The sequence below is a fragment of the Erinaceus europaeus genome, chromosome 4 (assembly GCF_950295315.1).
Source record: "Erinaceus europaeus chromosome 4, mEriEur2.1, whole genome shotgun sequence".
Taxonomy (NCBI): Eukaryota; Metazoa; Chordata; class Mammalia; order Eulipotyphla; family Erinaceidae; genus Erinaceus; species Erinaceus europaeus.
In genome coordinates, this window is record NC_080165.1 from 12,830,376 (window position 1) to 12,856,064 (window position 25,689).

At 42.4% G+C, this 25,689-nt stretch overlaps 1 protein-coding gene across 1 annotated transcript in view; it reads left to right on the top strand.

The window, feature by feature from the left end:
• Positions 1-8,151: 8,151 nt before the first annotated feature.
• The window catches only part of LYRM4 (LYR motif containing 4), a 78,634-nt gene continuing 61,096 nt past the window's right edge, over positions 8,152-25,689 (top strand). The window contains exon 1 of the mRNA XM_060190776.1: positions 8,152-8,316. Within this exon, the coding sequence (XP_060046759.1) occupies positions 8,152-8,316 (165 nt within the window). The remainder of the gene's footprint in view (positions 8,317-25,689) is intronic.

Genomic DNA, 25,689 nt, shown 5'->3' on the forward strand with positions numbered 1-25,689 from the left:
TTTGCTTTTTAAATGTCTCCTGTAGGGACAGACTAGCAGTGGTGCCCCTGTGCAACACATCTGTCACTATGCGCAGGCCCCCGGGCCCCGCCTGCAGGAAAGAAGCCTCACGGGTGGTGAGGCAGTGCTACAAGTGTCTATCTCTCTTCCTCTCCATGTCCCCCTTGCCTCTCAATTTCTCTATCACAAAAAAAAAAAAAAAATTAATGATAGCCGCTAATTTGCTGGGCTGATAATTACACTTTAAGTGTGTCTTTCTTTGGTTCTGAGACTGAGCATTCATATATCTCTGTCCATCTCCCTCTAAATTTAGCCCCTGTTTGTGTTTCCTTGTGAATTATTGCCCCCTGCCTTTCATTTATTTACTGTGTTCCTAATGCCTTTCAACTCAATTTGAGCCATTTATATATAAGGGGTATTAATCTTTTGTTATATTTTCCTCCTAACTGGGTTAAGTCTTTGAGGGATAAATAGTAGTTAACTCAGAAATGAAAGTGGAGAAGACAACTCCAACATGTGCAGAAAGATCAGAGGTCTGAGAGCTAGGCAAATCTTCCCAAGGAATGGAGTCGGCAGCTGTGTGGGAGGTCATGTTTGTGGAGTGGGAAAGATAAGCAGGAGTGCCCCCTCCATGCCAAGGCCTTTGACCCTTCTCCTTCTCCTCCTTCTCCTTCTCCTTCTCCTTCTCCTTCTCCTTCTCCTTCTCCTTCTTGCGTTTGCCCTTCTTCCGTAGCCAGTCAACAGCGTCAGGTTGAGCCTGATGTAAACTTTCGAGACCTCCTTTGAATCTGGAGAGGTGGCAGTCGTTGACTGTGTGGGTCATAGTCTGTCTGGAGCCGCAGGGGCAGTTCGGGTCGTCTCTGGCTCCCCAGCGATGGAACATAGCGGCGCACCGGCCATGGCCTGTTCGATAGCGATTGAGGAGGGCCCAATCATAACGTGCTAGGTCAAAGCCGGGTTGACGCCTGCAGGGGTCTGTGATGAGGTGTTTGTTCTTTACCTCAGCTGACTGCCAGCTCTGATTCCAAGAGTCTGGAACAGAGAAGTTCAGTGTAGGCGTAGGGGACCAGATTGGGTGACGAGACGTCAAGCGTTGGACAGGGTGGGCGAAGATATCCGCGTATATTGGCGGGTTAGGGTTTGACCCTTCTCCTGAAGACAATGCAAAGCCACTAGGAAGACAGAGAAATACGTCATAGGTTTTACTGCTGCCCCAAACTGAGAAGCATAGGTATCCAGAGAGAGTTTGGGGCTTCCTCTCATCATTATCAGCTCTCTTGTTGGTCACATCTCCTTGTATTTAATTTTATTTTATTAGTCACTCAATGTTGATTTATAAAATTATGAGATAACATAATTCCACATGGGTCCCACCACCAGGGTTCTGTGTCTCCATTCCTTCCACTGGAAACTGCAGTAGTTCTCCCAAGGTCACAGATATGGACCATAATATGTATTTGCCTTTTTTTTTTCATGGCCCTGCCTTCTCTTCCTTTCTAAGTCACACCTACACTTGTTAACTAATTCCAAATGTCCTTCCTTTTTTCCTTTTCTGTCTCTAGGTCCTGACAGAATTAGAGTTTTGGTTATCTTCCTCTAACATTTCTCCCCCTCTGGGAATATGGAACAAACTTCTTTCTGTCATTGCTCCTATGCTGGACATGGATGTTTCTGTCTTTGCCTAGTTGGGTCAGGTTCTGAGAGATGAGGTTACAGGATACCTTGGTGAGGTTGTCTGCCCAGGGGAGGCAGGATGGTATCATAGTAGCATCTACAACTTAGTGGCTAAAAGGCAGTGAGATATAAAGAAGAACAAAATGTTTAATAAACAGGAACCAGAATGTAGGAATAGAGCAGATAAGATTAGAGATCCTACGGTATAGAGATGCTAGCAAGTCTGTTTAGATATGTTTTAGGGGCCCATGACTTTAGTAATTTTTGTCTGAGCTTGATAGCTAACCTGCAGGTGGACTAAAAATATTGTCTGGGAAGATGGTCTCAGAGTTAAGAATAGGACTAGCAAGCTGGACTAGGGCAGAGAGTAGCTCCCAAACTTGAAGAAAGTATATAAATACAATTTACTGATTGCCCCAGCCATCTGACCCAGGCCCCATATATATTTATATTTAGCGGAGGAGCCTGTGTAACCTCTGAGTTTCTACCAGTCTGAGCTCTTAGTTCATGGTCACAGCTGAGAACATTCTAGGCTGTACTCATTTCAGAACCAGTCTTCCTCTAGTGGGAGAGCAGGAAGACCAGCCTCCCTTGGGGGAGTGGGGCTGTCCCAGCCATTGCTCCTGTATAGTGAAGGCAAGGTCCGGAAAAGCCCATAAGAGGGCTTACGATGACGTTCCTGATGGAAGGGCCACCGTCTCTTTTTAAAATAATTACTGGACTCAGTAATTCTACTTACTCTGTAAGTAGGGATGGAGTTGGTATAAAACAGAATGTCAGTCTTTCTCCCCGTACATAGTGTCCTGAGGTCTTTTCTGAAAAAACAAGTTTAATGACTAGTTGTGGGAACACTTGAAGCCATGTTGAGTGATACATTCATCTTTTTAAGCTTCCTAGTACCAGAGACAATTATTTAATGCCATTGCAAATGATTAAGAACTTGGCTTATACCAAGCACTTACTCAATATTATCAGTTTAAAGTTCTTTCTCTTATACTTTCCTCCTGTTTGGGAGCTACTCTCTGCCCTAATCCAGCTTTCTAGTCCTATTCTCAACTCTGACACCATTTTCCCAGACAATATTTTTAGTCCACCTACATGTTAGCTATCAGGCTCATGCAAAATTTACTAAAGTCATGGGCCCCTAAAACATACGTAAAATAGACTTCCTAGCTGTTGGTCTGCTTCTGGATTCTGCTTGTGAGACCTTCTGTTTTTATCATCACATTGGGTTCACTTGTTCTGCTTGCTATGTGTTCTGTTTGCATGTCCACTGTTGGCTGGGCACCCCCCTGCCTCTGGGACATTGGTTTGGTCTTCCCCTCCGCCTCCAGGACATTTGGTTTAGTCCTCGCTGGTTCGCATTTTTCCTTCTCCCCGCCCCCTATGGTATGTCCTTCCTTTGTTCCTGACTCTTCCGCCAGAGGAGAGAGATGCAAGATGGAATTGTGTTGTGATTAGGTTGTTGTTAGACTGCATCCCCGCTGGTGAATAAAGATTGAACTGCATTCTCAGCTCAGCCATGAGTCTCTGGTCGTCTCTCTCTCCCAGGCGAAGCTAATCCGGCATCTAGCTTCTTCTCATCCAAAGACTTATAATTTCATCTACTCTATTCCTACCTTTGGGTTCCTGTCTGTTAAACCGTTTGTCCTGCTTTTATCTTACCGCCTTTCAGTCACCAAGTTGCAGGTGCTACAGTGGCTCTATCCTGACTTCCCTGGGCAGACAACTTCACCAATGTGTTGCTAAGTCTCTCCTGTCCAGAGCCCTGCCACACTAGGGAAAGATAGAAATAGGGTGGGGGGATGGATTGACCTGCTAACATCCATGTCCGGCAGAGAATCCGACCTTCTGCACTCCATAAAGAATTGTGGTCCATATTGCCAGAGACATAAAGAATAGAGAAGCTTCCAATGGAGGGAGGGGATGGGACAGGGAACTCTGGTGGTGGGAACTGTGTGGATTTATATCCATGTTATCTTACAATATTGTTAATCATTATTAAATCACTAATAAGACTATGTAATAAAATAATAAAGTTCTTTTTCCTTTCTCAAGTACTTCTCCTGACCTTGGAGTCCTGGATTTTATAAGTAAATATTCCAGTGGTGTCCTCTTGTTAAACCTCCATGAGGGGAGTCGGGCGGTAGCACAGCGGGTTAAGCGCAAGTGGCACAAAGCACAAGAACCAGCATAAGAATCCCAGTTTGAGCCCCAGCTCCCCACCTGCAGGGGAGTCACTTCACAGGCGATGAAGCAGGTCTGCAGGTCTCTCTTTCTCTCCCCCTCTCTGTCTTCCTCTCCTCTCTCCATTTCTCTTTGTCCTATCCAACAACGATGACATCAACAACAATAATAACTACAACAACAGTAAAAACAAGGACAACAAAAAAGAAATAAATAAATTTTTTTTAAAAAAAAAGAAATCTCCATGAGGCTTTTATAGTTATATAATCACTTTCGGGACATTCTTTTCCCTTAGAACTTTACTTACCTCCTCAATTGTTTGTTCACACTTATTATTCATAGGTTATATATCTTTGCCCTGTTTTGAAGGTTACTTCATTTCTTTTCTGGCATATTTCTCATCAACTTAATTTCGCTGTTTTACTTTACCTTCCCGACTGTGCTCTATTGTGGTTTCTGTGTAGATTCCCCACCAGCCGTTAACACCAACAGACTTGTTGAGGCCACTATATCCCCAGCGCCTGCAGAACAGGCTTCAGTGAATTCTCCTCCTGAATTCCATAAGCTCTACCTTGAAGAACTTGTTTCTTGGTGCTGGAAAGCTTCCTTTCATTCTATTTTTTCTCAGTTTGCTTATTCGTTACTGTGTTTCTCTTGTGAAATATTACTATTTTTCTTTGAATGAATTCCTTTCCCTGAATCAATATCCTGTGATGTTTTTGATAATTTCATTTATCCAGTAAGTATTTAGCACTATCTGCCCTGTTCCTCACTCTGTTATCTACTCAAACTACTTATGACCTCAGATGATTCTCAAACTATCTCTCTCTCTTTTTTTCTATCTCTTTCCTCTCCAGGGTTATTGCTGAGGCTCACGAATCCACTGCTTCTGGCAGCCTTCTCCCCCCCCCCCCATTTTATTGGATAGGACAGAGAGAAATTGAGATAGGAGGGGGAGAGAAAGACACCTACAGACCTGTATCGCCACTTGTGAAGCATCCCCCTGCAGGTGAGAAGCCGAGAACTCAAACCCAGATCCTTACACTTAGTACTAACTGCGCTTAACCAGGTGTGCTACCTCCCAGCCCGGCCCACTCCTTGAGCTTTCTCTTGGTACTACTAGCCATTTGGTTATACACAGAAACACTACACATCTGAGGCTTTTGCATTTGTCAAAGAGATAAAATCCTGAACCAAAATTGCAGATTTGAAGAACTAAAAAGTTATTGAGAAGGAGTGATTGAAGCAGTAAAGGTTTATGATGGATTCAGTATAAGGAATTACAGAAATGGCTTCCTGAAGATGTTCCTACTTAGAAAGTGAACACTGGCTGATTGGAGGCAAGAGAAAAGAAAGATGACTTCAGTGAGAAAAATCTATTGTCATTGTAGTGGGTACCTCTTGTGGGCAAGTTCAAGAAGTTTTTGGTTATATGAATTTGGACTTCAGAAAGGAGGCGTGAGTTAGAGAAATACTTGGTTGCCAGTAGCATATATGTGATAGTTAAAACCTTGAGCACAGATTGCAGTTACTGGAGGACATAATCAGATCCGACCTGGATTCCAAGAGAATACAACATGAGGAGTTGGGCAGAATAAGAGGAACCCACGAAAAAAGACTGTGAGTGATAGGAAACTTCTAGATGTTAGCCCCTGGAGATGCTTATAATCTGATTGTGATGCCTTTGTAAGTAGGCCTCAATACAGGACTGAAAGACTGAAAATAGAATAAAGGGTTAAGAATGTGTAGAAAGTCTGAGAGAGTGCAGGTGGGTACTGCAGGCTGGCCTTCACTGGGTGAGCAAGGGAAAACAAGTAGTGATGATGAAGGGCAGACTGAACGTTTACTGAGAAGGCAGCTTCTGTAACCCTGGCTAGCTTCGGCCCTCCTAAAACATACCCCCCCCCCCCCAGTGGTGAGGCTTATGCTGAGGCTAAACTTTCCCAGACACAGCTCTGCAGGAAAGGTAACAGTAACTAAGGCAGCCAGCCCCTGAGCAATGGGTCCGAGTCCCAGCCCTTCACCTGCAGCCTCTGCTTCTGTGGTAATGCATTTTGCTCTCACGCCTGCACCTCCTATAGAAGCTTGTACCATCCTTTTGTTTGGGGACAGAGGTATCAAAAAGATCTGAGCTCCTGGCCTGCCTATGAATAAATAAAAGACTCCTTTCTTCCTCCACCCACCTCAGCTTCAGTCATCTTGATTATTAATAGAGTTCCTTAGCATGAGGAAATAACCAACAGTGCAGAAGAACAATAAGTAAACAATAAGCACAATGAGCTAGCTGTGGAACTCTGCATCAGTGAAGCAAAGTTAAGTATCTCTGTAAAAGTAGTCCGGGAGGTGGCGCAGTGGGAAAGCTTTGGACTCTCAAGCATGAGGTCGCGAGTTTGATCCCCGGCAGCACATGTGCCAGAGTGATGTCTGGTTCTTTCTCTCTCCTCCTGTCTTTCTCATAAACAAAATCTTTTTTTAAAAAAAGTATCTCTGTAAAAGACTACAGGCATATTTCTTTAGAGGATCTTATTTTCTAATATTATTTGTTTTTACTAAACAGTTGCTCTTTTTACAATTTTTAAATGTTTATTTATTTATTTATTTGATTGAGATGGTCAGAAATTGGAGCCAGGGGTGTGGCACAGCTGATTGAGTTGTTACAGTGTGCTCGGAACAGGTTCAAGCCCTCGGTCCCCACCTGCAGGGGGAAAGCTTCATGAGCCTCGAAGCAGGGCTGCAGGTGTCTCTCTGTCTCTCTCCCCTTTCCTCTCAATTTCTGATATCTCTATCCAATAAATAAAGCTGCTAACGAAATAGTTTTTTAAAAATGAGGCCTGCGGTTGGATAGCTGGTTGTGGACGAGGAGAAGCAGAGCACTGAGCTTTGTCTGGACTCTGGGAAGCAGGACTGGGTCAAAGAACTTTTACCCTTGAAGTGGTGAGCGGAGAGCCTCCAGAGGAACCTAGGGGTGCTTGCAGCTCTGGTGGCAGACCAAAGGTGGAGCAAAGCAAGAGGCGAAAAGGAATCCGGTGCTCAGGCCAGGCGGCAGGAGGCGTGAGGGAGAATGGCTTACTTTAGTGAATGTTTAAAAAAATAAGTAAATAAAAATAAAAACCAAGAAGGAGTGGCCAGCCTTTTCCTATAAGTATTGGAGGTTCCACCAAGAACTCATACAACTGAGAAACCTCACAAAGTAATTGTCGACTCTGTGAGTGAGACAGAGGCCTGTCTTCTCGCAGGGAAAGGAAAACATCTTCTTCTTCTCAGTGAGGTGGTCAAGAACACTTGTTCTTCCATGCTTGGTCTCCAGTGAAGGACTCATGACATCCAATTCAAAGGTGCTACAAGGATTTGAACCTGGCTCTCAATTGCTTTGACAAGTTAGTTTTAAAATCTAGACAGCTTTTTACTCCTCTAGGTATATACTATGGGATTTGAGGAGACAAAGTTATGAAATATATTTCTATGGAATATTACTCTGCCATCAAAAAGGATGATATTGTGTCCTTTGGGGTAAACTAGATGTAGCTGGAGGTGATTATGCTTAGTGAAATGAGAGAAGACAGACAACTACCAGATGGTTTCACTCATGTGGAATCTAGAGAACCTGGTACACATCAGCTTGAAAAAACAGTAAAAATAAAACCAGAAGCAAGCAAACTGTTTCCAGGACTTATGAGAACTGTAGTGTTTTTCTTTGGGGGTTGTGGGGGTGGGGATACAGAACTCTGGTGGTGCTTGTGGTGTGGAACTAAGCACTAATTTCACAATCTTCGAACCTGTTAATCACAAGTAAAGGAAGGGACAGAAAGACAGACTCTTTAAAATTCTGGACCATGAGCACAACTGGCATAAATTGTTTAAAAGCCTTAAGCTATTTTCTAATTTCTTTAAACTTGGGAAGAACTTTGGTCTTTGCATTCCAAACCACACTCCACTTTTCCTAGTTGTTCTGAACTCCTCACTGAGTTCAAAAAGTGGACTGAGTAAAGTCTGCTATTGCCAGTTTTGTTCCTTTGTTAGTTTTGTAAAGCACCTACAGTAATCTGAAGGACTCTCAATTTCTGTGTCTATCCAGTGAGAGAGAGAGAGAGAACCAGTGACCTAAGGAGCATTTCAGTAGCCACTTGCCACTTACATGTGACTTGCTGCAGGCAGACTTGTTGCCCCCAAATCGGTTTCCTTAGTCATCCCAGAAGTAGTAGTGGAGTGACGTGTGCCACAGGCGAACAGCCAAGCAGATCATCCATAGCGGGATAAGGAAGAGCCTATTCCCAGAGACATGTTTCAGACATGCTGACGCCTTCTCTTCTCCTCTCCCCTCCTCATCCCAATAGAACTTATGCGATCAGGCGAATAAGAGATGCCTTCAGAGAAAATAAGAATGTAAAGGATCCTGTAGAAATTCAAACCCTCATGAACAAAGCCAGAAGAGATCTGGGAATGATCCAGCGACAGGTAAGATGAACTTTTTCCCTGAGAGCTTTTACGTTTCGCTCTTGGTGGGGACATCCGTACCTTTGGGGTTTCTGAGCTACATACACTACAGGATCCTGAAACTCTGGTCCTTTTACTCATGTAAACTCAGAAAGATGACCTCTCGTGTTGCTGAAGTCAAGGAAAACCTAAAGGCAACATCAGAATGCTTTCCAGAATTTTCAGGGAAGGCATCACATTGCAAAACCTTCTTGTCATTGTGACATAGACGTAAGATGAGTTAGAGGAAGATGAGATTAATCATTTAGTTTAAGAAAAATCACTTGTAGAAATTATACTCAGAGTTGCTAGAGACCAAATGGTATTCAAGACATTTACGAATGGATGCTTCAACGTAGAAAAAGAAGAAGGAGGAATAGGAAGTGGAGAAGAAGAAAAATAAAAAATCCAGGGTGCAGATTATTCCATACGTTTCCAATTTCCAGTGGATTGTAACAGAATGTAAAAATTGGAATCTTGCCCTCTCACTGACCTCTTGCTATGTATAGAGGACGAGGCATCAGAGTGGGGCAAAGGGAAGCTCTGTGAATCTTGGCTTCATCTCTTAGCACTTAGGAGATGAAGTTTACTGAAGTCAACTTAAGCTTTGTTTTGCTTTATGAAATACACACAATACTATCTACATCATAAGGCCACAGTGAAAATTATGAGAGGGCAGAGTTAGATATCATCCTGGTTTTACAAAGAGACTCTCATACCTGAGGCTCCAAAGTCCCAGGTTCAGTCCCCTGAATCACCATAAACTAGACCTGAGCAGTGCTCTGGTAATAATTATAATAACAATAACAATAATAATAATAGAAAGAGTAGGAAATAAAGCAAGTGATGTCTAAGCGGAATACAGGGCCTGGAGAAGGTTCTGCCTCAGCCAAGGTATTTGTTTTATCTGTGTCTTTGGAAACTGTTGGACTTAGCCTTCAAGATACGTCACAATGACAAACTCACCTTCCTAAATACCGTTTTCATTATGCCGCTCTCCTGACAGCGAGAGTGGCATCATAGGCCCCACTTAATAAACTCTGAGTTCCATACTGGAACTTCACCAGGCTATCTCTGTGCTTTACCTCCCAACACATACTCTAACAACAACCTCCTCCCCCTATGAAGACGCCTTTTGTTGACTCCAACACATCTGTGTTTCCCTGCTGCAAACCTCTCACCTCACATTCAGGTTTTGTTTTGTTTTTTTAAAGATTTTTATTTATTTATTTATGAAAAAGATAGGGGAGAGAGAGAAAGAACCAGACATCACTCCGGTACATGTGCTGCCAGGGATTGAACTCAGGACCTCATGCTTGAGAGTCTAGTGCCTTAGCCACTGCGCCACCTCCTGGACCACACCTTCAGGTTTTTTTATTAGTGGTATAATAAAAAAAATAAAAGGAAAAATTTTGACAACCCACAAACTTATTTTACTATGTGTGAAATTTGGTGAAACAATAGTATTATCATTGCATAATCATTTCATAATATAAGAGGGAAAATTTTAAAAAGGAAAACAAAGGGAAAATAATAGAATCAAATGAGAAAAGTCAAAAAGAAAAACAGTTGGATGCATATGCACATAATAGCATTACAGGCTACTGTATATAGTAAATCGAGATGAAATATGTAATCATCAGGTTACGTGAGCTCCATAAGACCTCTTTGCTAATATTAAAATTGTCCTTATTTTCTCTCCATTTCAAAAAAAAAAAAAAAAAACTTGGTTGTCAACATTTACCGAAAGTGGATGCTTAAGAAAAGGAAGCTTTAAAAAAGTTTATTGGCCAGAGAGATAGCCCACTTGGTGGAGGGGTTTAACCTGGTCATACTCGAGCCCCAGCACCGCCTGGGAGTGCCCTAGCACCAAGAGTTCTGTGGCATCTCCCCCTTCTGTCTCTTCCTCTCTGTCTGAATGACAAGGTGGCCCAGGAGCGGTGAACAAAAAAATACTCAATTCAATGAGGAAATTCTCCTTTTAGTCTGTCTTTTTTTATGCACCCAAGTGTTCTGGTACACACCTACTGCTCTTTCCAGTGAACTTGAAGGTCAGAGCTCAGATAAAATTACCTTTTTTTTTTTTTTTTTTTGTGGAACCCACATATACAGGATCTCACCACTCATGATCACTTTCTTCATCCAGAGAGAGAGAGAGAGAAAGCAAGAATCCATAACATTGGCACTTCCTCCATTGTCACAGCACTTCCTGGGCGGTGCTGGGACCTGAACCAGAGCCACATCCCTGGCAGTGCAGGCGCCCTGCCCAGGCAGGTTCCTCTCTGGCTCAGTGGTGCCCTCTTTCTGAAGACCTGATCACTAATAGTGAACCTGGATTTTGTTGTCACCTGCAAAGTGAGGTGCAATCGCAGGAGTAAATATCAGGAAAGGCACAGCTGCCTGGGTTACCGATAGCAGCAGCACCCCAGACACCGGTGTCGTAGAGAAGCACCAGCAATCAGTTGATCTGTGGTTGCTTTTCTTTCTCATAAGGCGGAGGGCCTGTAGCAGCACGGTCTCTTGCACACTGTGATGCATCCTATGCTTTTTCCCCTAAAAGATTTAGAGAGCTGTAGGCTAAAGTACCCTGCTGTCAAGTTTCTTCTCACCTCCTGAAAGAACATCCTTTTCCTTGTTTCTTTGACTTAGCACCTGCCACATCAGAAGCTTCATTTCTACTTCCATTCATCTTTCTTTTTCATTTTTAATATGTATTTACTTATCGGATAGAGACAGCAAGAAATAGAAAGGGAAGGGGGAGATAGGGAGGGAGAGAGAGACCTGCAGCCCTGCTTCACACAAAGCTTTCCCCCTGCAGGTAGGGGCCGGTGACTTGAACCTGGGTCCTTGTGCAATGTAATATGTACCACCACTCGGCCCCCCATTTTTCCTTTTATATGCAGTGAATTTGTTTGTAGAGTAAAAGGGGGGCAACCTTTACCACTCCCTTAAGTTCTGCTGGAGAAAAGGGCAGCTGTCGCATACATCAGGAAATGCCAACTTTGCTGACATATCATAAAATTTAACACAACCTACCTTTCCATCATCTCCCCATGCCCTCAACCCTTCTTCACACTTACCTCTAAACAGAATTCAGAATAAGGACCAATGCTAAGAGTGTGTTTTCATTCTATGTGAAAATTCATAGTCTTTTTACATTGCCCGAAACAACCCCTTCCTAGTTAGATGTGCCACATTCTGACCGCTCTCCTTGACCTCTACTCATCTAGCCAGACAGTCATTCTGCCACATCTGGGCAAGCCTAGGAAGTGCTCTTTACTTAAAGGCATGGAAAGATAGGAGGGCAGTCAAAACCAGAACCAGTCCACACTTGTGGGGGCCGGTTCTACTCTGTGCATCGCCCAGCGACCGTGGAGAAAGGGGGAGACGGCCACCTCAGGAGTCCTGGGGACACTGCTGACAAGGGCAAGCGCACAGAGTAAACCACCCCTCCAGGAGAAGCTTCAGGGAGACTTATCATTTATGTGGGGATACAAGCAAGCAGATATATTCAAGGGTTATGAAAAGGTTAAGGTGCTCATTAAGCCACACACAATACAGGGTTAAATCTTGACCTATCAGGTGTTTGTTCATTACTAGGAAGTTACCATATAAGGTCTGGTCATGACCTCACCATGCATAGGCAGGCTCCTCTCTAAAGGTGAATCACAAGCACCTCAGGGCAGGGGGGAAGGGGGCAGTTAGGCAAAACCAGGATATTTGTGGTGGCTTTCAGTTGGCCATATATGGTAACTTACGGCCTTTGTTCGAAAGGAACGAGGAAGTATGTGCAAGAAAGTCCCCAGTCTGGAAAAGTCCATCCATCTTAAAAGTCGTGGGGTTAAGTGGAGACCTGTCTACCACCCCTCCTGTGAAGAGGGGGCTCGGGATCGACCCTCTCAGACTCTCATGGACATAATGGCCTGGATTTCCCAGTCACTGTGCCTTTCTCCACACACACTCTTGTGTGACCCGGGATAATGGCAGACATAAGAGCTGCCATTTAAATACCCTGAGATGTCAGCATCTTGCAGGCATCTGTGCTAAATTAACAGACTCCTTTCGCACTGGAAATTGGAAACTCGGCAGCCTGAGTCTTTATTTTGCATAAACTCACATAGATTGAATTCTTTGGCACGTTCCCTTACAGAAGCTGTCAGACACCTCTGAAACAGGCAAACTGATTTTATCCTCTAGTGAAAGTAAGTTGTTCAGATTAGAACTGCTCGGGAAGAGGCCCTAAGGATCATCTGTATATACTCTCTGGTGCTGATGGGCTATAATCCTCTCATTCACCTGGGTTTGAAGTGCTAGAACCATTCTTGCACAACAAACAGAAAGCCTAAACTATATTGTCCTTGTCACACACACCCAGTGAGTCTACACTCAGCAGACTCAAGCCCAGGAGAAGGCTGTCAGGGCATTGTCCCCAGGACTGACCATGTGCCAACCGCTTTGGGGCCAGAGTTTCTAGAGTCACTAGGGAGGCAGCCAGTGATGTCCTCCCTAGAGACTGTCCCCAAACAGTCTTGGGAAATAGTCTATCAGAGAAGGACTTAGCCACAGCCAGGAAATTTCTGTCAACTGCCTTTTCACATCAGCATTGTCGCAGAATCCAAGCAGACCACTTTCCGTCGTTACCTCCTGAGACAAGTTCATCAGCAGATGAACAGGAGAATGCAGTGCAGCATGTGCATAGCAAGTTATCATTCAGCCAGGAGAAGGAAGGAAATTCTGGCACAGGCTACAATATGGACTAACCTTGAAGTCACTATGCTCAGTGAAGTAACTCAGATGAAATGGCAAGTACTGTGTAATTCCGCTTACTTGAAGTACCTGGGGTCATCGTGCTCATGATGATAGGAGCAATGTGCTGATGGCCAAGGGAAGAGAGGATAGGAAATTGCTGAATGGGTGCACAAGTTGAAAAAAGTCTTAGAGATCTGTTTTTGCAATGTTGTGACGTCCTTAACAGTATGGAACTGTGTAAACTTAAAGATTATCTCCTGCCCTCGAAGAAAGAATTCTAGCTCTTCATCTCCAGACACTTAGTTTTTGAGGATGGCAAACTTAGGTTATTTGAAACTTGAACTAGTAGATTTATATCTGAGCTTTCAGTTTCTTACCTGTAAAAATCAAAGGTTTGGGGGGGAGGGGAAGGAAAAAAATAAAAAATAAATCAAGGGTTTTGTTGTAGTTTCTAAGGCTAAAATTCTGTTTTCAGCACTTCACATGAATATCTGTCCCCTTTCTTGATATTTGCAGAAACTCCTGATAGATTTTAGAGTAAATTGCTCCTGTGCTCAGCTTTCTCTGACCATTTTTAACCAAGATCTAGAGTTCAGACTATAGATGAGGGAAGTTGTAAGCCAGCGATATATTTATACCTTCATAAATTCCCAAACTTCTCTTAGTGTAAGCTTTTCTATGGTGATGAAAGCCAGAAAATTGAGGCATTTTATTTTATTGACCTCCTTCCTTTTTGGTAGATGTCCCCAGTCACAGAGTGCACTTCTGAGCAGACTGTTGACTTTAAAAATAAAATGACATTTACAAAATTGGAATTAGACAAAAAAAAAAAGATTGAAACACTTTATTTACCCAAGCCCCATATTAAGATTAATAGTAGTTCCTTGATTTGTCTTAGCCCTGAGCACTAGCTGATTTTTTTCAGTTAGATTAAGCATAGTCTGCTCTGTATTTCCATTTCACTGTACAGCATGTTATAATTCCATGCCTACAATTTCTTTTCCAAGATATTTATTAAACATTCATTCTATATGCCGAGCAATTACAGATTGACTTGCTAAGCTTTTTAGAGACAAGACGGGAATGGAATTATGAGGTTCATGAAAACTTCCCAGAGGCACTTCGTTGGCTTGCTTGCTTGCTTTTGTTTTCTTGAAAGAAAGTGCTCACTTGTCTTTCACACCATTTGATCTCAAAATGTAGTTACAGACTACATCACCAACAAAGTCCTGTTCCCCTCACCCCAGCCCCAATGATTACCACCATTGTTCTCACAAAGTCTCAAAGACAGTTGTGGTTTTTGCTTGTTTGTTTCAAGTTCATGTTTCAGATCTCTAGTTTCTTCATATGAGTGAGACCATTCTGTAGTTATCTCCACTTCTTGACTCATTTCCTAAGCATGATCACCTCCATTTCATCCATTTTGTCCAAGAGGACACAATCTCATCTTCCCCTTTTTTTTTTCAATATTTTTTAATTCTTTTTTTTTTATTTTATTTATTTATTATTGGATAGAGACAGAGAGAAATTGAGGGGAAAGGAAGATAGAGATGGAGAGAGACATCTGCAGCCCTGCTTCACCACTCGTGAAGCTTTCCCCCTGGCAGGTGGGGACCAGGGGCTTGAACCCGGGTCCTTGCGCACTGTAGTGTGTGCGCTTAACCAGGTGCGCCACTGCCTGGCCCCAGTATCATCTTTCTGACTGCAGAGTAGAATCCCAGGGCATGTATACGCCATAATTTCTTTTATTCAGTCATCTGTCAATGGGCATTAAAGAGTTCTTTTTTGATTTTTTTTTTTGAGGCAAATCCATCTTCTCCATTTGAGACTGTGTTCACTTAATAGTACAAACATAAAACGGCTTATAAGATATCTCATCAGTATTTTCCTCTCTGTCTATATAAATTACAGGAGATCGATGAAGCAATTTACAAACTTAAAAATAATAAAAAGCAGTCAGGCAAAGGAAACTGAAGCACTCTGTCTTTGACTTCAGTAATAGTCCTCAAGAGATCAACATGGATTTATATTCAGTAACCAGAATTGTGCCCTAAGTATACCCTATGTCTTTTGAGGTGTATGAATTATTTCCCTACAAGTGGAACTTTCCTCAGCCCCTGTTGGTTTAAGAAAGCAGGGCACAGAGAGGCATCAGGAATGCTTTTTTTCCTTTATAGCTTGACCTGTCTTATAGCATTCATATCTTCAGTCTGTTCAAAATACAGTTCCTCTGCAGCTATAAAGTGACTTTTCATACAAGAATTTAAACTCATTTCCTTCCTTTCTGCTTTTTCTAGAAATTCCAGTAAATCCTCAGTCTGTACCAGTAAAATTCCCACAGTTAATATTCCCATAGAATAAATGCCTCTCTGCTGGAGAATGCCCGTAAAAATTGGCTTGATTCCTTCAAGGTTGACACACACAAAACCAGGTTGCATTTCCTTCCTGGAAAAAGCCAATCTCCGTTCTGCATTATCCATGTACAATAATAGTGCTTGTATGTATTTTCTTGTTCAAAAGAGCCTGTGAAGGCAATGGCACTGCTACAAACCATTCTTACTGTGGCTTGCATGCTTGTCCAGTCTAGCCTGCTGTAGCTGCTCATTCTTGAGTCCCTTGGAGAATTGTTTTGAGGCTGTGGAGACAGCATAATGGTTCTCCATATAATGGACTTTCATGCCTGAGGCTCAGATCCCAGGTTCATTCCCTGGCTCTACCATAAACCAGAGCTGAGGAGTGCTGGGATCTCTCCATATATGCATTTCTCTCAAAAAATAAATAAATAAATAAATAAATAAGTTTTATTACTTTTTTAATTGATTTAATAACGATCAACAAGGGGCCAGGTGGTGGCGCACCTCATTGAAAGCACATTTTACAATGTGCAGGGGCCTAGGTTCAAGCCCCCCAGTTTCATCTGCAGGGGGATTCATGAGTGGTAAAGCAGGGATATAGTTGTCTCTGTCTTTCTCCCTCTCTATCTCTCCTTATCCTCTCATGTTCTTTCTTCTCAAGATTGTTTTGGCAATTCTAGGTCTTTTCTGGTTCCAGATAAACATTTGTAGCATTTGTTCTATTCCCCCAAAAAATGAGGTTGGGATCTTGATGGGGATAGCATTAAATTTGAAGATGGCTCTGGGTAATATATTCATTTTGATGATGTTAATTCTTCCAACCCATGAACATGGAATATCTTTCCACTTCTTTGTGTCTTTTTCAATTTCCTTGAGTAGTGACTCATAATTTTCAGTATACAAGTCTTTCACATCTTTAGTTATCTTTACTCCTAGATATTTTATTGTTTTTGTTTCTATAGTAAAAGGAATTGATTTCTGGATTTCAACTTCTTCTAACTTAGTGTTTGCATAGAGGAATGCCACTGGCTTTTGAATATTAATTTTGTAGCCTGAAACCTTACTGTATTGCCTGATGATATCCAAAAGCTTCTTGCTGGATTCCTTAGGTTTTTCCATGTATACTATGATGTCATCTGCAAATAGGGAGAGTTTGACTTCTTCTCTTCCAATCTGTATCCCTTGAATTCCTTGCTCCTGCCTGATTGCTATGGCAAGAACTTCCAACACTATGTTGAATAGTAATTGTGATAGTGGGCAGCCCTGTCTAGTACCTGATCTGAGGGGAAATGCTTCCAGTTTTTCACCATTGAGTATGATGTTGGCTGTAGGTTTGCTATATAGAGACTCCACTGACTTCAGGAATTTTCCATCTATTCCCATTTTTTGTATTGTTTTGATCATAAAGGGATGTTTTGCTTTTATTAATGTGGTGGATCACATTGATTGATTTACATATATTAAACCAAATTTGCATGCCTGGGATAAACCCCATTTGGTCATGATGAACAGTCTTTTTAATATACTGCTATATCCGGTTGGCTAGAATTTTGTTCATTATTTTAGCATCTGTGTTCATCAGAGATGTTGGTCTGTAGTTTTCTTTTTTGGTTGTGTCCCTGTTTGCTTTTGGTATCAAAGTGATGTTGGCTTCATAGAAACTGGAAGGGAGTATTCCAGTGTCTTCAGTCTTCAGGAAGACTTTTAAAAGTTAAGAGGTATTAGTTCTTTGAAGGTTTTGTAGAATTCATTTGTAAAACCATCTGGTCTAGGACTTTTATTTTTGGGGAGATTTTTGATAACTGTTTCAATTTAATTATCTGTGATGGGCCTGTTCATGTTATCTACTTCCTCTTTACTTAGTTTTGGAAGTTGGTAGATATCTAGGAAACTGTCCATTTCTTCCAGGTTCTCTAGCTTGGTGGCATATAGTTGTTCATAGAAGCTTCACATGATATGTTGAATTTCTGCAGTGTCTCCCCTTTCATTTAGTATCCAATTTATTTGGGTCTTCTCCCTTTTTTGTTTTGTGAGTCTGGCTAAAGGTTTGTCGATTTTTTTCACTCTTTTGAAGAGCCAACATTTACTTTCGTTGATCTTTTGTATGGTTTTCTTATTTTCAATGTTCTTGATTTCTGGCCTAACTTTTTTTATTTCTGTCCTTCTGGTTGCTTTTGGGTTCCTTTGTTCTTCTTCTTCTTCTACATATTTAAGATGTGCAATCAGGCTGTTTGTGCTTTTTCTGGTTTCCTAATGTGTGCTTGGATGGCTATGAACTTCCCTCTCAGTACTGCCTTAGCTGTGTCCCAAATATTTTGATAGCTTGTGTCTTCATTTTCATTGAACTCTCAAAACATTTTGATTTTTTCCTTTATTTCCTCTTTGACCCAGTAGTTGTTAAAGAGTGTACTGTTGAGCTTCCACATTTGGAGACTATTACTAATCTTTTGTTGATTCTTAAGTGTTAGTTTAATTCCACTGTGGTCTGAAAAGATGCTTGGGATGATTTCAATGCTCTTGAATTTGCTGATGCTGTCTTTGTGGCCTAACATATGGTCTATCCTTGAGCATGACCCATGTGGACCTGAGTAAAATGTGTATTCCAGTTTCTTGGGATGAATGACTCTGAAAATGTCCAATAGTTCTAGTTTATCTAGCTCCTCATTTAGCTCCCTTATGTCTTTATTGATTTTCTGCCTGGATGATCTGTCAAGTTGAGAGAGTGGGGTGTTGAAGTCCCCTACTATGACTGTGTTGCTGTCAATATATTGCTATATCTCTTTCAGTAGACGTTTTTGTGTTTAGATGGCTTCTCATTGGGTACATAGATGTTAATAATTGTTAAGTCCTCTTGATTTACTGATCCTCTGAGCATTAAGTAGTGTCCATTCCTATTTTTTTTAATCTTATCTATTTTAAAGTCTATCGTGTCAGATATGAGAATAGCTGTTCCTGCCCTTTTTTGTGGGCCATTGGCCTATATGATAGTTTTCCATCCTTTCACTTTGAGTCTGTGTTTGTCTTGTTGAGTTAGGTGGGTTTCCTGTAGACAGCATATTGTTGGGTTGTGTTTTCTGATCCATCTTCCTACTCTGTGTCTTTTAATAGGGGAATTCAGGTCATTGACATTTATTGATATCAAAGGTTGAAGATATTTTTACACCATTTGTGTAGAGTTTTAGAGTGTTCAGATATATGGCATATTTATGGTGGTCTGACTGTTTATAGGAGACCTTTCAGAACTTCTTTCTGGGCAAGCTTAGTGATAGTTGATTCCTTCAACTGTTGCTTATCTGAGAAGGTTTTGATGCCTCCATCTAGTCTGAATCACAGTCTAACAGGATACAGTATTCTTGGTTGAAAGTCTTTTTCATTGAGCACTCAATAGATATCTTGCCATTCTCTTCGGGCCTGTAGTGTTGGTGTGGAGAAGTCTGCTGCTAATCTTATGGGTTTCCCTCTGTAGGTGATTCTTTGTTTTCTCTTGCAGCCTTTCAGGATCCTTTCTTTATTCTTATTCCTTTCCATTCTAAATATGATGTGTCTTGATGTCTTTAAATCTGAGTTAATTCTGTTTGGGACCATCTGGGCTTCTTGAATATTTATGTCTTTGATGTTGTCTACACTAGAGAAGTTTTCAGCTATTATGACCTGAAGAATGCTTTCTTCCTCTCCCTCTCTTTCTTCCTCTGGTATGCCAATAATGCATATATTGTTTCTTTTGAAGTCATCCCATAGGTCTCTGTTGTTGTTTTCAGTATCTCTTAATCTCTTTTTGAGATCTCTTACTTCTTTTTTAGTTGTCTCTAATTCGTCCTTGATCTTGCTAATTCTGTCTTCAGCCTCATTTATTCTCTCCCCTCTATTGTTTTCTGGAGTTCACATGTTTTGTTACCCTGTTCTGATACTCTTTTAGCTTGTTCAACTAGTTGTGTTCTTAGCTCAGATATTTCAGCTTTCAGCTCTCTAATAACCTTGAGATAGTCTTTTATTCCAGAGTCTCATTTGTTGTTTCAGCATTCTTATGGCAATTCTTTCAAACTCTTTACTCACTCCTGGGACTATTTCCTTAACCAGCATTTGGATGTTCACCTCACTATTTTGTGGTTCAACCTTTGGGGGCTTTTAGCTGGACTCTTGTCCTGGTTCATTTCTCCAATATTTCTTCTTGTTGGTTTAATCATTCTATGTAGTATGTTATGAGTCCCTTCTCTCAGTACTTTTTAAATTACTGATCACTATTGCCTGGATTGACTTGTGTCTAAGTAAGGTAATTAAAGGGTTCACAATTGTGGAAAATAACAGTTGTTTCAATAGTATTTTAATCCCTGATTTGGAGCTCAGTGGCTTAAAAGCCTCTTTTGTGGTTTTTTTCTTCCTTGTAGACTATGGGAGGCTGAGGGTTTTTAAACTATAAGTAGGCTTCTTAGCTTATTCACTGACCAAGAGATAAAGCAGGGTGTGGCAGAGATAATCCAGTGGTTATGCAAAAAGTCTCTCACAGCCCCACAGCTTCTCCTGAGTTTCCTGGTTAGTTCTCTGTCCCCTGGTGTCAGCCTTGGGCCTCCCTGCCGCTGATCCTGATTTTGAGGGCAGTAGCAATGGAGAATCACAGTTGCAACTGGTGAATCTCAGGGGAGTCCTCTCCTCCCTTCAGCCGTCCCCTTGTTGGTGGAACAGACTGGACGTTGTGTCTCAACTGATAAATTGCCGGATTGTTACCAGCCACTTAATCTCTCCCTAGGCTCCTCTGTGTCCACCAGCCACACGTGTTTGCACTCACTGGTGATTTGGTGGGTTCCTGAAGTCATTCTAGTCCTGTCTTGTTTTGGTCCCAGGTATTCCTAGTTGATCCGGCAGAGGAGAGGGGAGAAACAGATCTGCTGCTGCTCGTAGCCCCACCCCCCGGAAACTTCTTGTTTAATTCTCCCTTTGCATTTAAACCTTTGGTCTCTGTGTCTAGCACATACTTGCATTTGGGCATTTTACCAACTCTAGAACCCCATCGTGATGAGAACTTAGTATCTCCTCTACCCCTCAGACCGGTTTTCCTTTACAGATCCCCAGGCCTCTGTTCTCTCCTCCCTGTCCTGAATACAGTAAATGGAGCCCTGCTTGTGTACACTGTTGATTTGAAATACGTTGAAGTAGGGTGCCAGAGAATATGAAAATACACCGAGGGGCTCTGCACCTAGGAACTACCTTCTTATGTTTACTTTCCCCTTGGTGTCACCAGGGCCTTGTGCTTCATCATCACGTCAGCCCAGCTCAGTCGGGCAGGATGAGAGAGAGGCAGGGATAGATAGAGAGACACCACAGCACCAGAGCACATCTTACCATAGCACTCACCACACAGAGCCAGGGAGCAAGCGTGGGCTAAGTGCATGGCAGGGCAGGTGCCCTACCTGGTGAGCTATTTCTCCACCCCACTCCCCACCCCCCCATCCCTATGGCCTTGTCTTCAGGTTCTAACTTGTTGTGCACCCCCACAGGGTTCTTCACTTGGAATGGGAGGACTGGCCAGGCAGAGTCCTCGGCCATGTTCCGGCTCCCCTGCCGACTTGGCATCTGGTTCTGTCTGCAGGACTTAGCTGAGTACCGACAACTGCTCCAACAGTCGCAGGAACTGCTCTGTCAGTGTGGAAACGCCCTCTGCTTCCCCTGCCGATGGGCGTTACTCTCCAGCTGCTTGTGTCAGGGCGCTGTGGGAGGCTCATCAGTCCTGTGCTTTTTTTAATCGCATCAATAATGTGTTTGCATTTATCAATATCTCCTAATTGCCACGTTATAACAGTGGAACTTCTAATAATAAATCATGCCCACAGATATCTTCAGACATTAAGGCTTAAGGTCTCTGTCAATATTTTGATGTATTATAAATTGTCTTTACATGGTTCCCCCCCCCCCCGTGAGAAGGAAGGAACACTTGTAGCAAGAGGCAGAGAATTGAGTCAATGTCACCACAGAAAATTAAGTTAAAGAGCCAAATCACTCCAATGAAAATAGAAGAAAGCTATTTCTCAAGCTGGTATAATCCGTTCTCATAAGTTCACCTTCACTGTCCAGATAAATGCTGATGAGTCTCCCCAGAGAATGATATACTACATACACCAAGGCAAGGGGTTTGGACAGGAGTGAGATGTCAGGATTTGGAGATGGAAGATCATGTCCCAGGGTGAGAAAGTGACTTGGCAAAGCAGGGTCTCAAACCCTGGAAAGGGCATCACATAAAGAAGGGTCAGGTGTGGTCTGTGCTCCCTGATGGCAGAGGCAGGACCCATCCTCTGACCTGGTGAGAGCCATGTAGTGGCGTAGTTACAGGTCTGACGCAGCAGCCACTCTGCTCCCAGCATAGCACTCACCAGCCACTGTCCTTGGGCATGTCAGCTGACCAGCGTGTATGTGCGAGTGTGTGTGTCCATCCCAGGTTTCTCAGCTAACATGCATGTGACAGGGACAGTGCCTCCCTGTGGATTCCATGGAAAGTACTGACAGAGATGCTTGGCAAACACCAAGAATGATGCCAGGTTTGCTGTGATTACATTACAAAGCCAGGCCAGGTGTGAGGGAGAGTAACAACAAGAGTCAACATTTGCACATTAATTTTGCAAATCTAGACAGTGTTCTAGACACTGTGGTGTATCACCATATAAAACTGCAGTGCCATCATGGAGAACACTTTCTCCCCCTCCAGGGTGATCTCTAGGGCTCTGTGTGACACAACAGATCCACTGCTCCTGGTGGCCACTTTTTCCATTTTATTGGCCAGGACAGAGAGAAATTGAGAAAGGAGGGGGAGAGAACGACAGACACCTGCAGACCTGCTTCACCACTAGTGAAGCTTCCCCCCTGCGGGTGGGGAGATGGCGGCACAAACCCTGATCCTTTAGGGGCCCGTGTGTGTAGCAGCACTGTGTGCACGTAACCAGATGCACCACTGCCCAGCCCCCCAAGTGCACGGTTTTCCGTGTGCTGATTAAAGCTCTTCACCCTCTTGCAAGAACTATGTGCACCTGTGTGTACAGACAGAGCATTGTAGAGCACATGTAGGGTTCCTGAAGCCCTGGGCTTTGGCTCAGAAACTCCAGTTTGCAAGGCTGAGATCCGACAGCTCCACCCAAGAGCAGTTTCCAAGCAGCTCTGAGAGACCCACTCCCATCACACATTCTAGTCTCAAACTCGAGCTTGAATTCAAGCAGGTGGTCATGACACTGCCTAGAGCATTTCCATCCTGGGCTAAAAAGCTCTATTGATGGCTACATTTCAGATTTTCACTTTTTGAGAGGAAAGTTGAAACATGTCGAATTTATGATGAGTTCTTTGAGCCTCTTTGATCACCTGTCCTCAGCACACTGAACACTTCACCTCCCTGATCAGTGACACCCATCTGTAGTCCCTGGCCATCTGTAGTAACTTGGATCATGGCGAGTTTTCGAAGGGCACTTTGAATCCAGACTTGCCCTCATCAGACTGGTGTTCCATTGTTTTCGTTGAACGTATCTGTTGTCTGGGAAGTTTATTTTGGAATCCTAAAGTGACCAGTCCACAACACCCCCTGAGCGGGAACTGGACTCAGATATATTTTCTTCTTATCTTTTGACTGGAATGAAACAATGCTAGTGAGTTCTCAGCAGCCTCCACTGAGGAAAAGATTAGGTCTCTGAGGTCACTTCATTCAACTGTTCTGCCTCACTGCTAAGCCCATCAGAATTTAAACTCACATAGTCGTGTCCCTACCCCACCACCAAGTTCACACAACACAGAGATTTCTAGAAGCAGCATGTTACCAGAAAGTCTGGTCCAAATACTTGCAAAAATTTTACCAAAAATTGACTGACTTTTTTAATGGCTCAAAACAACAATTTTATTTTTAAGCCTGACATCCTTAAGAAGGATGAAGATGACTGGTTTTAAGTATTTTCGAGAATCACGTTTTCAGTCACAGGAGAGATGATCATGTTCTGATTTGCATGTGTAAACCTGGGAGTTGAGGTGGTTGTAACTAGTGTTCAAGTCTATTTTTACTTTATTACTAGTTTTCTGACCAGAGCACCACTCAGCTGTGACTACTGCTGGTGTCAGAAATCAAACCTGGGCCCCTTGCCAGCAAGTCCCCTGCCCTGCCGCTGCACTATTTCCCAACCCTCAATTAAAGGTATAATATCAGAGCCTATTACAACATCATATCCCAATTGAGTCCTCATTAAGACAGGAAAACCTTCAAAACAAAAGTGATACAACTACAGAATACCAAAGGAATTTTCCTCTAAATGGATTTTTTCATAAGCAGAATTACATTTTATTAAAATATTAGGTTTTGGGTGCATTTTTTGCATAGAAGACACACACACAAAAAAAAGGTCAATGACTTTTCCAACAACTTAATATACCAATATGTAGCGAGAACTTTTAGATGTCACAGCTATTAAAAATTAGACATTCTCACTTTGAACCAAACTATGAAAAAAATGCAAGAAAAATCAATTACTTTGAGTCTATTAAGAAATTTACTGAAATGTCAGAACTATCTACTCTGCTTGCTTAGTGTAATACTCTATTAATCCAAAATAAACATAGAGATGATTCACAGGAAAATCCTGTGAAAGAAAAAAATTATGCAAGGAGAAGTGTGGTCCTTTCATATGGTATTTGAGTCAAATTAGATAGCAGAGAGTAGAGTCAATCTTGTTCTGCCATTAAGTTACTAGATGACCTTGGGGAACCGGCATCAATTCTCTTTGCCTCTGTCTACCAAGTGAAAACTCTAAAGAGAACCAACAATTCTAGTCTGGGGGGGGGGGGGTCTTTACTGAGTCAGAGCAATTTTGGTAGAGAATTACTGAATACAGTAGTCCTCTGATGAAAGTGCCGAAAAGTGGGGTCAGCGGAGATTAGATCCGTAGATTAAACAAGGCACATATTGATTTCTGAGAGAGAGAAATGAGTTCACCATATTTACAGGTATTCTTTCTTTCTTTCTTTCTTTCTTTCTTTCTTTCTTTTTTTCTTTTTTTCTCTTATTGAGCAGATGGCACTGTCAAGAGTAAATGTAAAGCCCCTTTAAGGAAAGTTGTGGTCATCTGCAGGATAGCTAGGAGTTGCATGTTAGATTGCTCTGTCCATAGTACCAAGGGGTGGGGGGGCCGGACATAATATGATCCTGTGACCCCTAGGACCTGTGACTACAGTTAACTCAAATTCATGTCAGAATTCAAGGCCTTGTGGACTTGCTGGTCCTCAGACAGCTGTGGGGGGAGGGGAGCTCTTGAAATAACAAAATATGCTTCTCAAATTCTAGGTTGGGATCTCAGGTGCTACTTAATATCTTTGAAACTCAGTGAAAATGAAACCGGAGTGAAGTTGTGGGTAATAGCTAGATATAATCCGACAAGCAAGACTGAGGAGATAATGGCACTGGTCTGTAATAGGGCATTGGGAGGCTGCGAGATGAAAGAGTGCTGTTGACAGCGAGGCTCCATATGCACTGTCCACAGGGTCCAGGCAGTGCTTGGAGATGAGGAAAGCAGAGTTGAGACCAGTTAATTAGCACGCCCACCATTGGGTGTGGTGTGGAGCTATACCCTGTAATCTTAACTATCTTAGCACTATTTATTCAGCACAAGTTTAAAATAAATAAATACCCAGCATTATTTATTAGTAAATACATTACTAGGTGATAGCCAGATTCCCACTCATGGAGAGCCTAGCTCTCGTTTTTTTTCTGCCTCCAGGCCTATTGCTGGGGCTCTTTGCCTGCACCACAAATCCACTGCTCCTGGAGGCTATTTTTTTAAAATATTTATTTATTTATTTATTGTCCCATTTGTTGCCCTTGTTGTTTTATTGTAGTTATTACTGTTGTTGTTATTGATATCATCGTTGTTGGATAGGACAGAGAGAAATGGAGAGAGGAGGGGAAGACAGAGGGGGAGAGAAAAAGAGATACCCGCAGATCTGCTTCATCACCTGTGAAGTGACTCCCCTGCAGGTGGGGAGCTGGGGGCTCAAACTCTTAAGCGGAATCACCTGCCAAGAACACCTTTCTATAACATACACACTCTGGATTTTGTTTCCAAGTCCCTGGACTCTTAAAGCGACTGTTGCAAACACCATAATTCAGACCAAATTCAGACAGAATTCAGAATGACATACCCAAAAAATATTGATTACTTTTTAATATCCTGGAGTTTATGACCATGCTTATTTAACATAGTTATTGATGTCCTCATTGTTAGATAGGACAGAGAAAAAT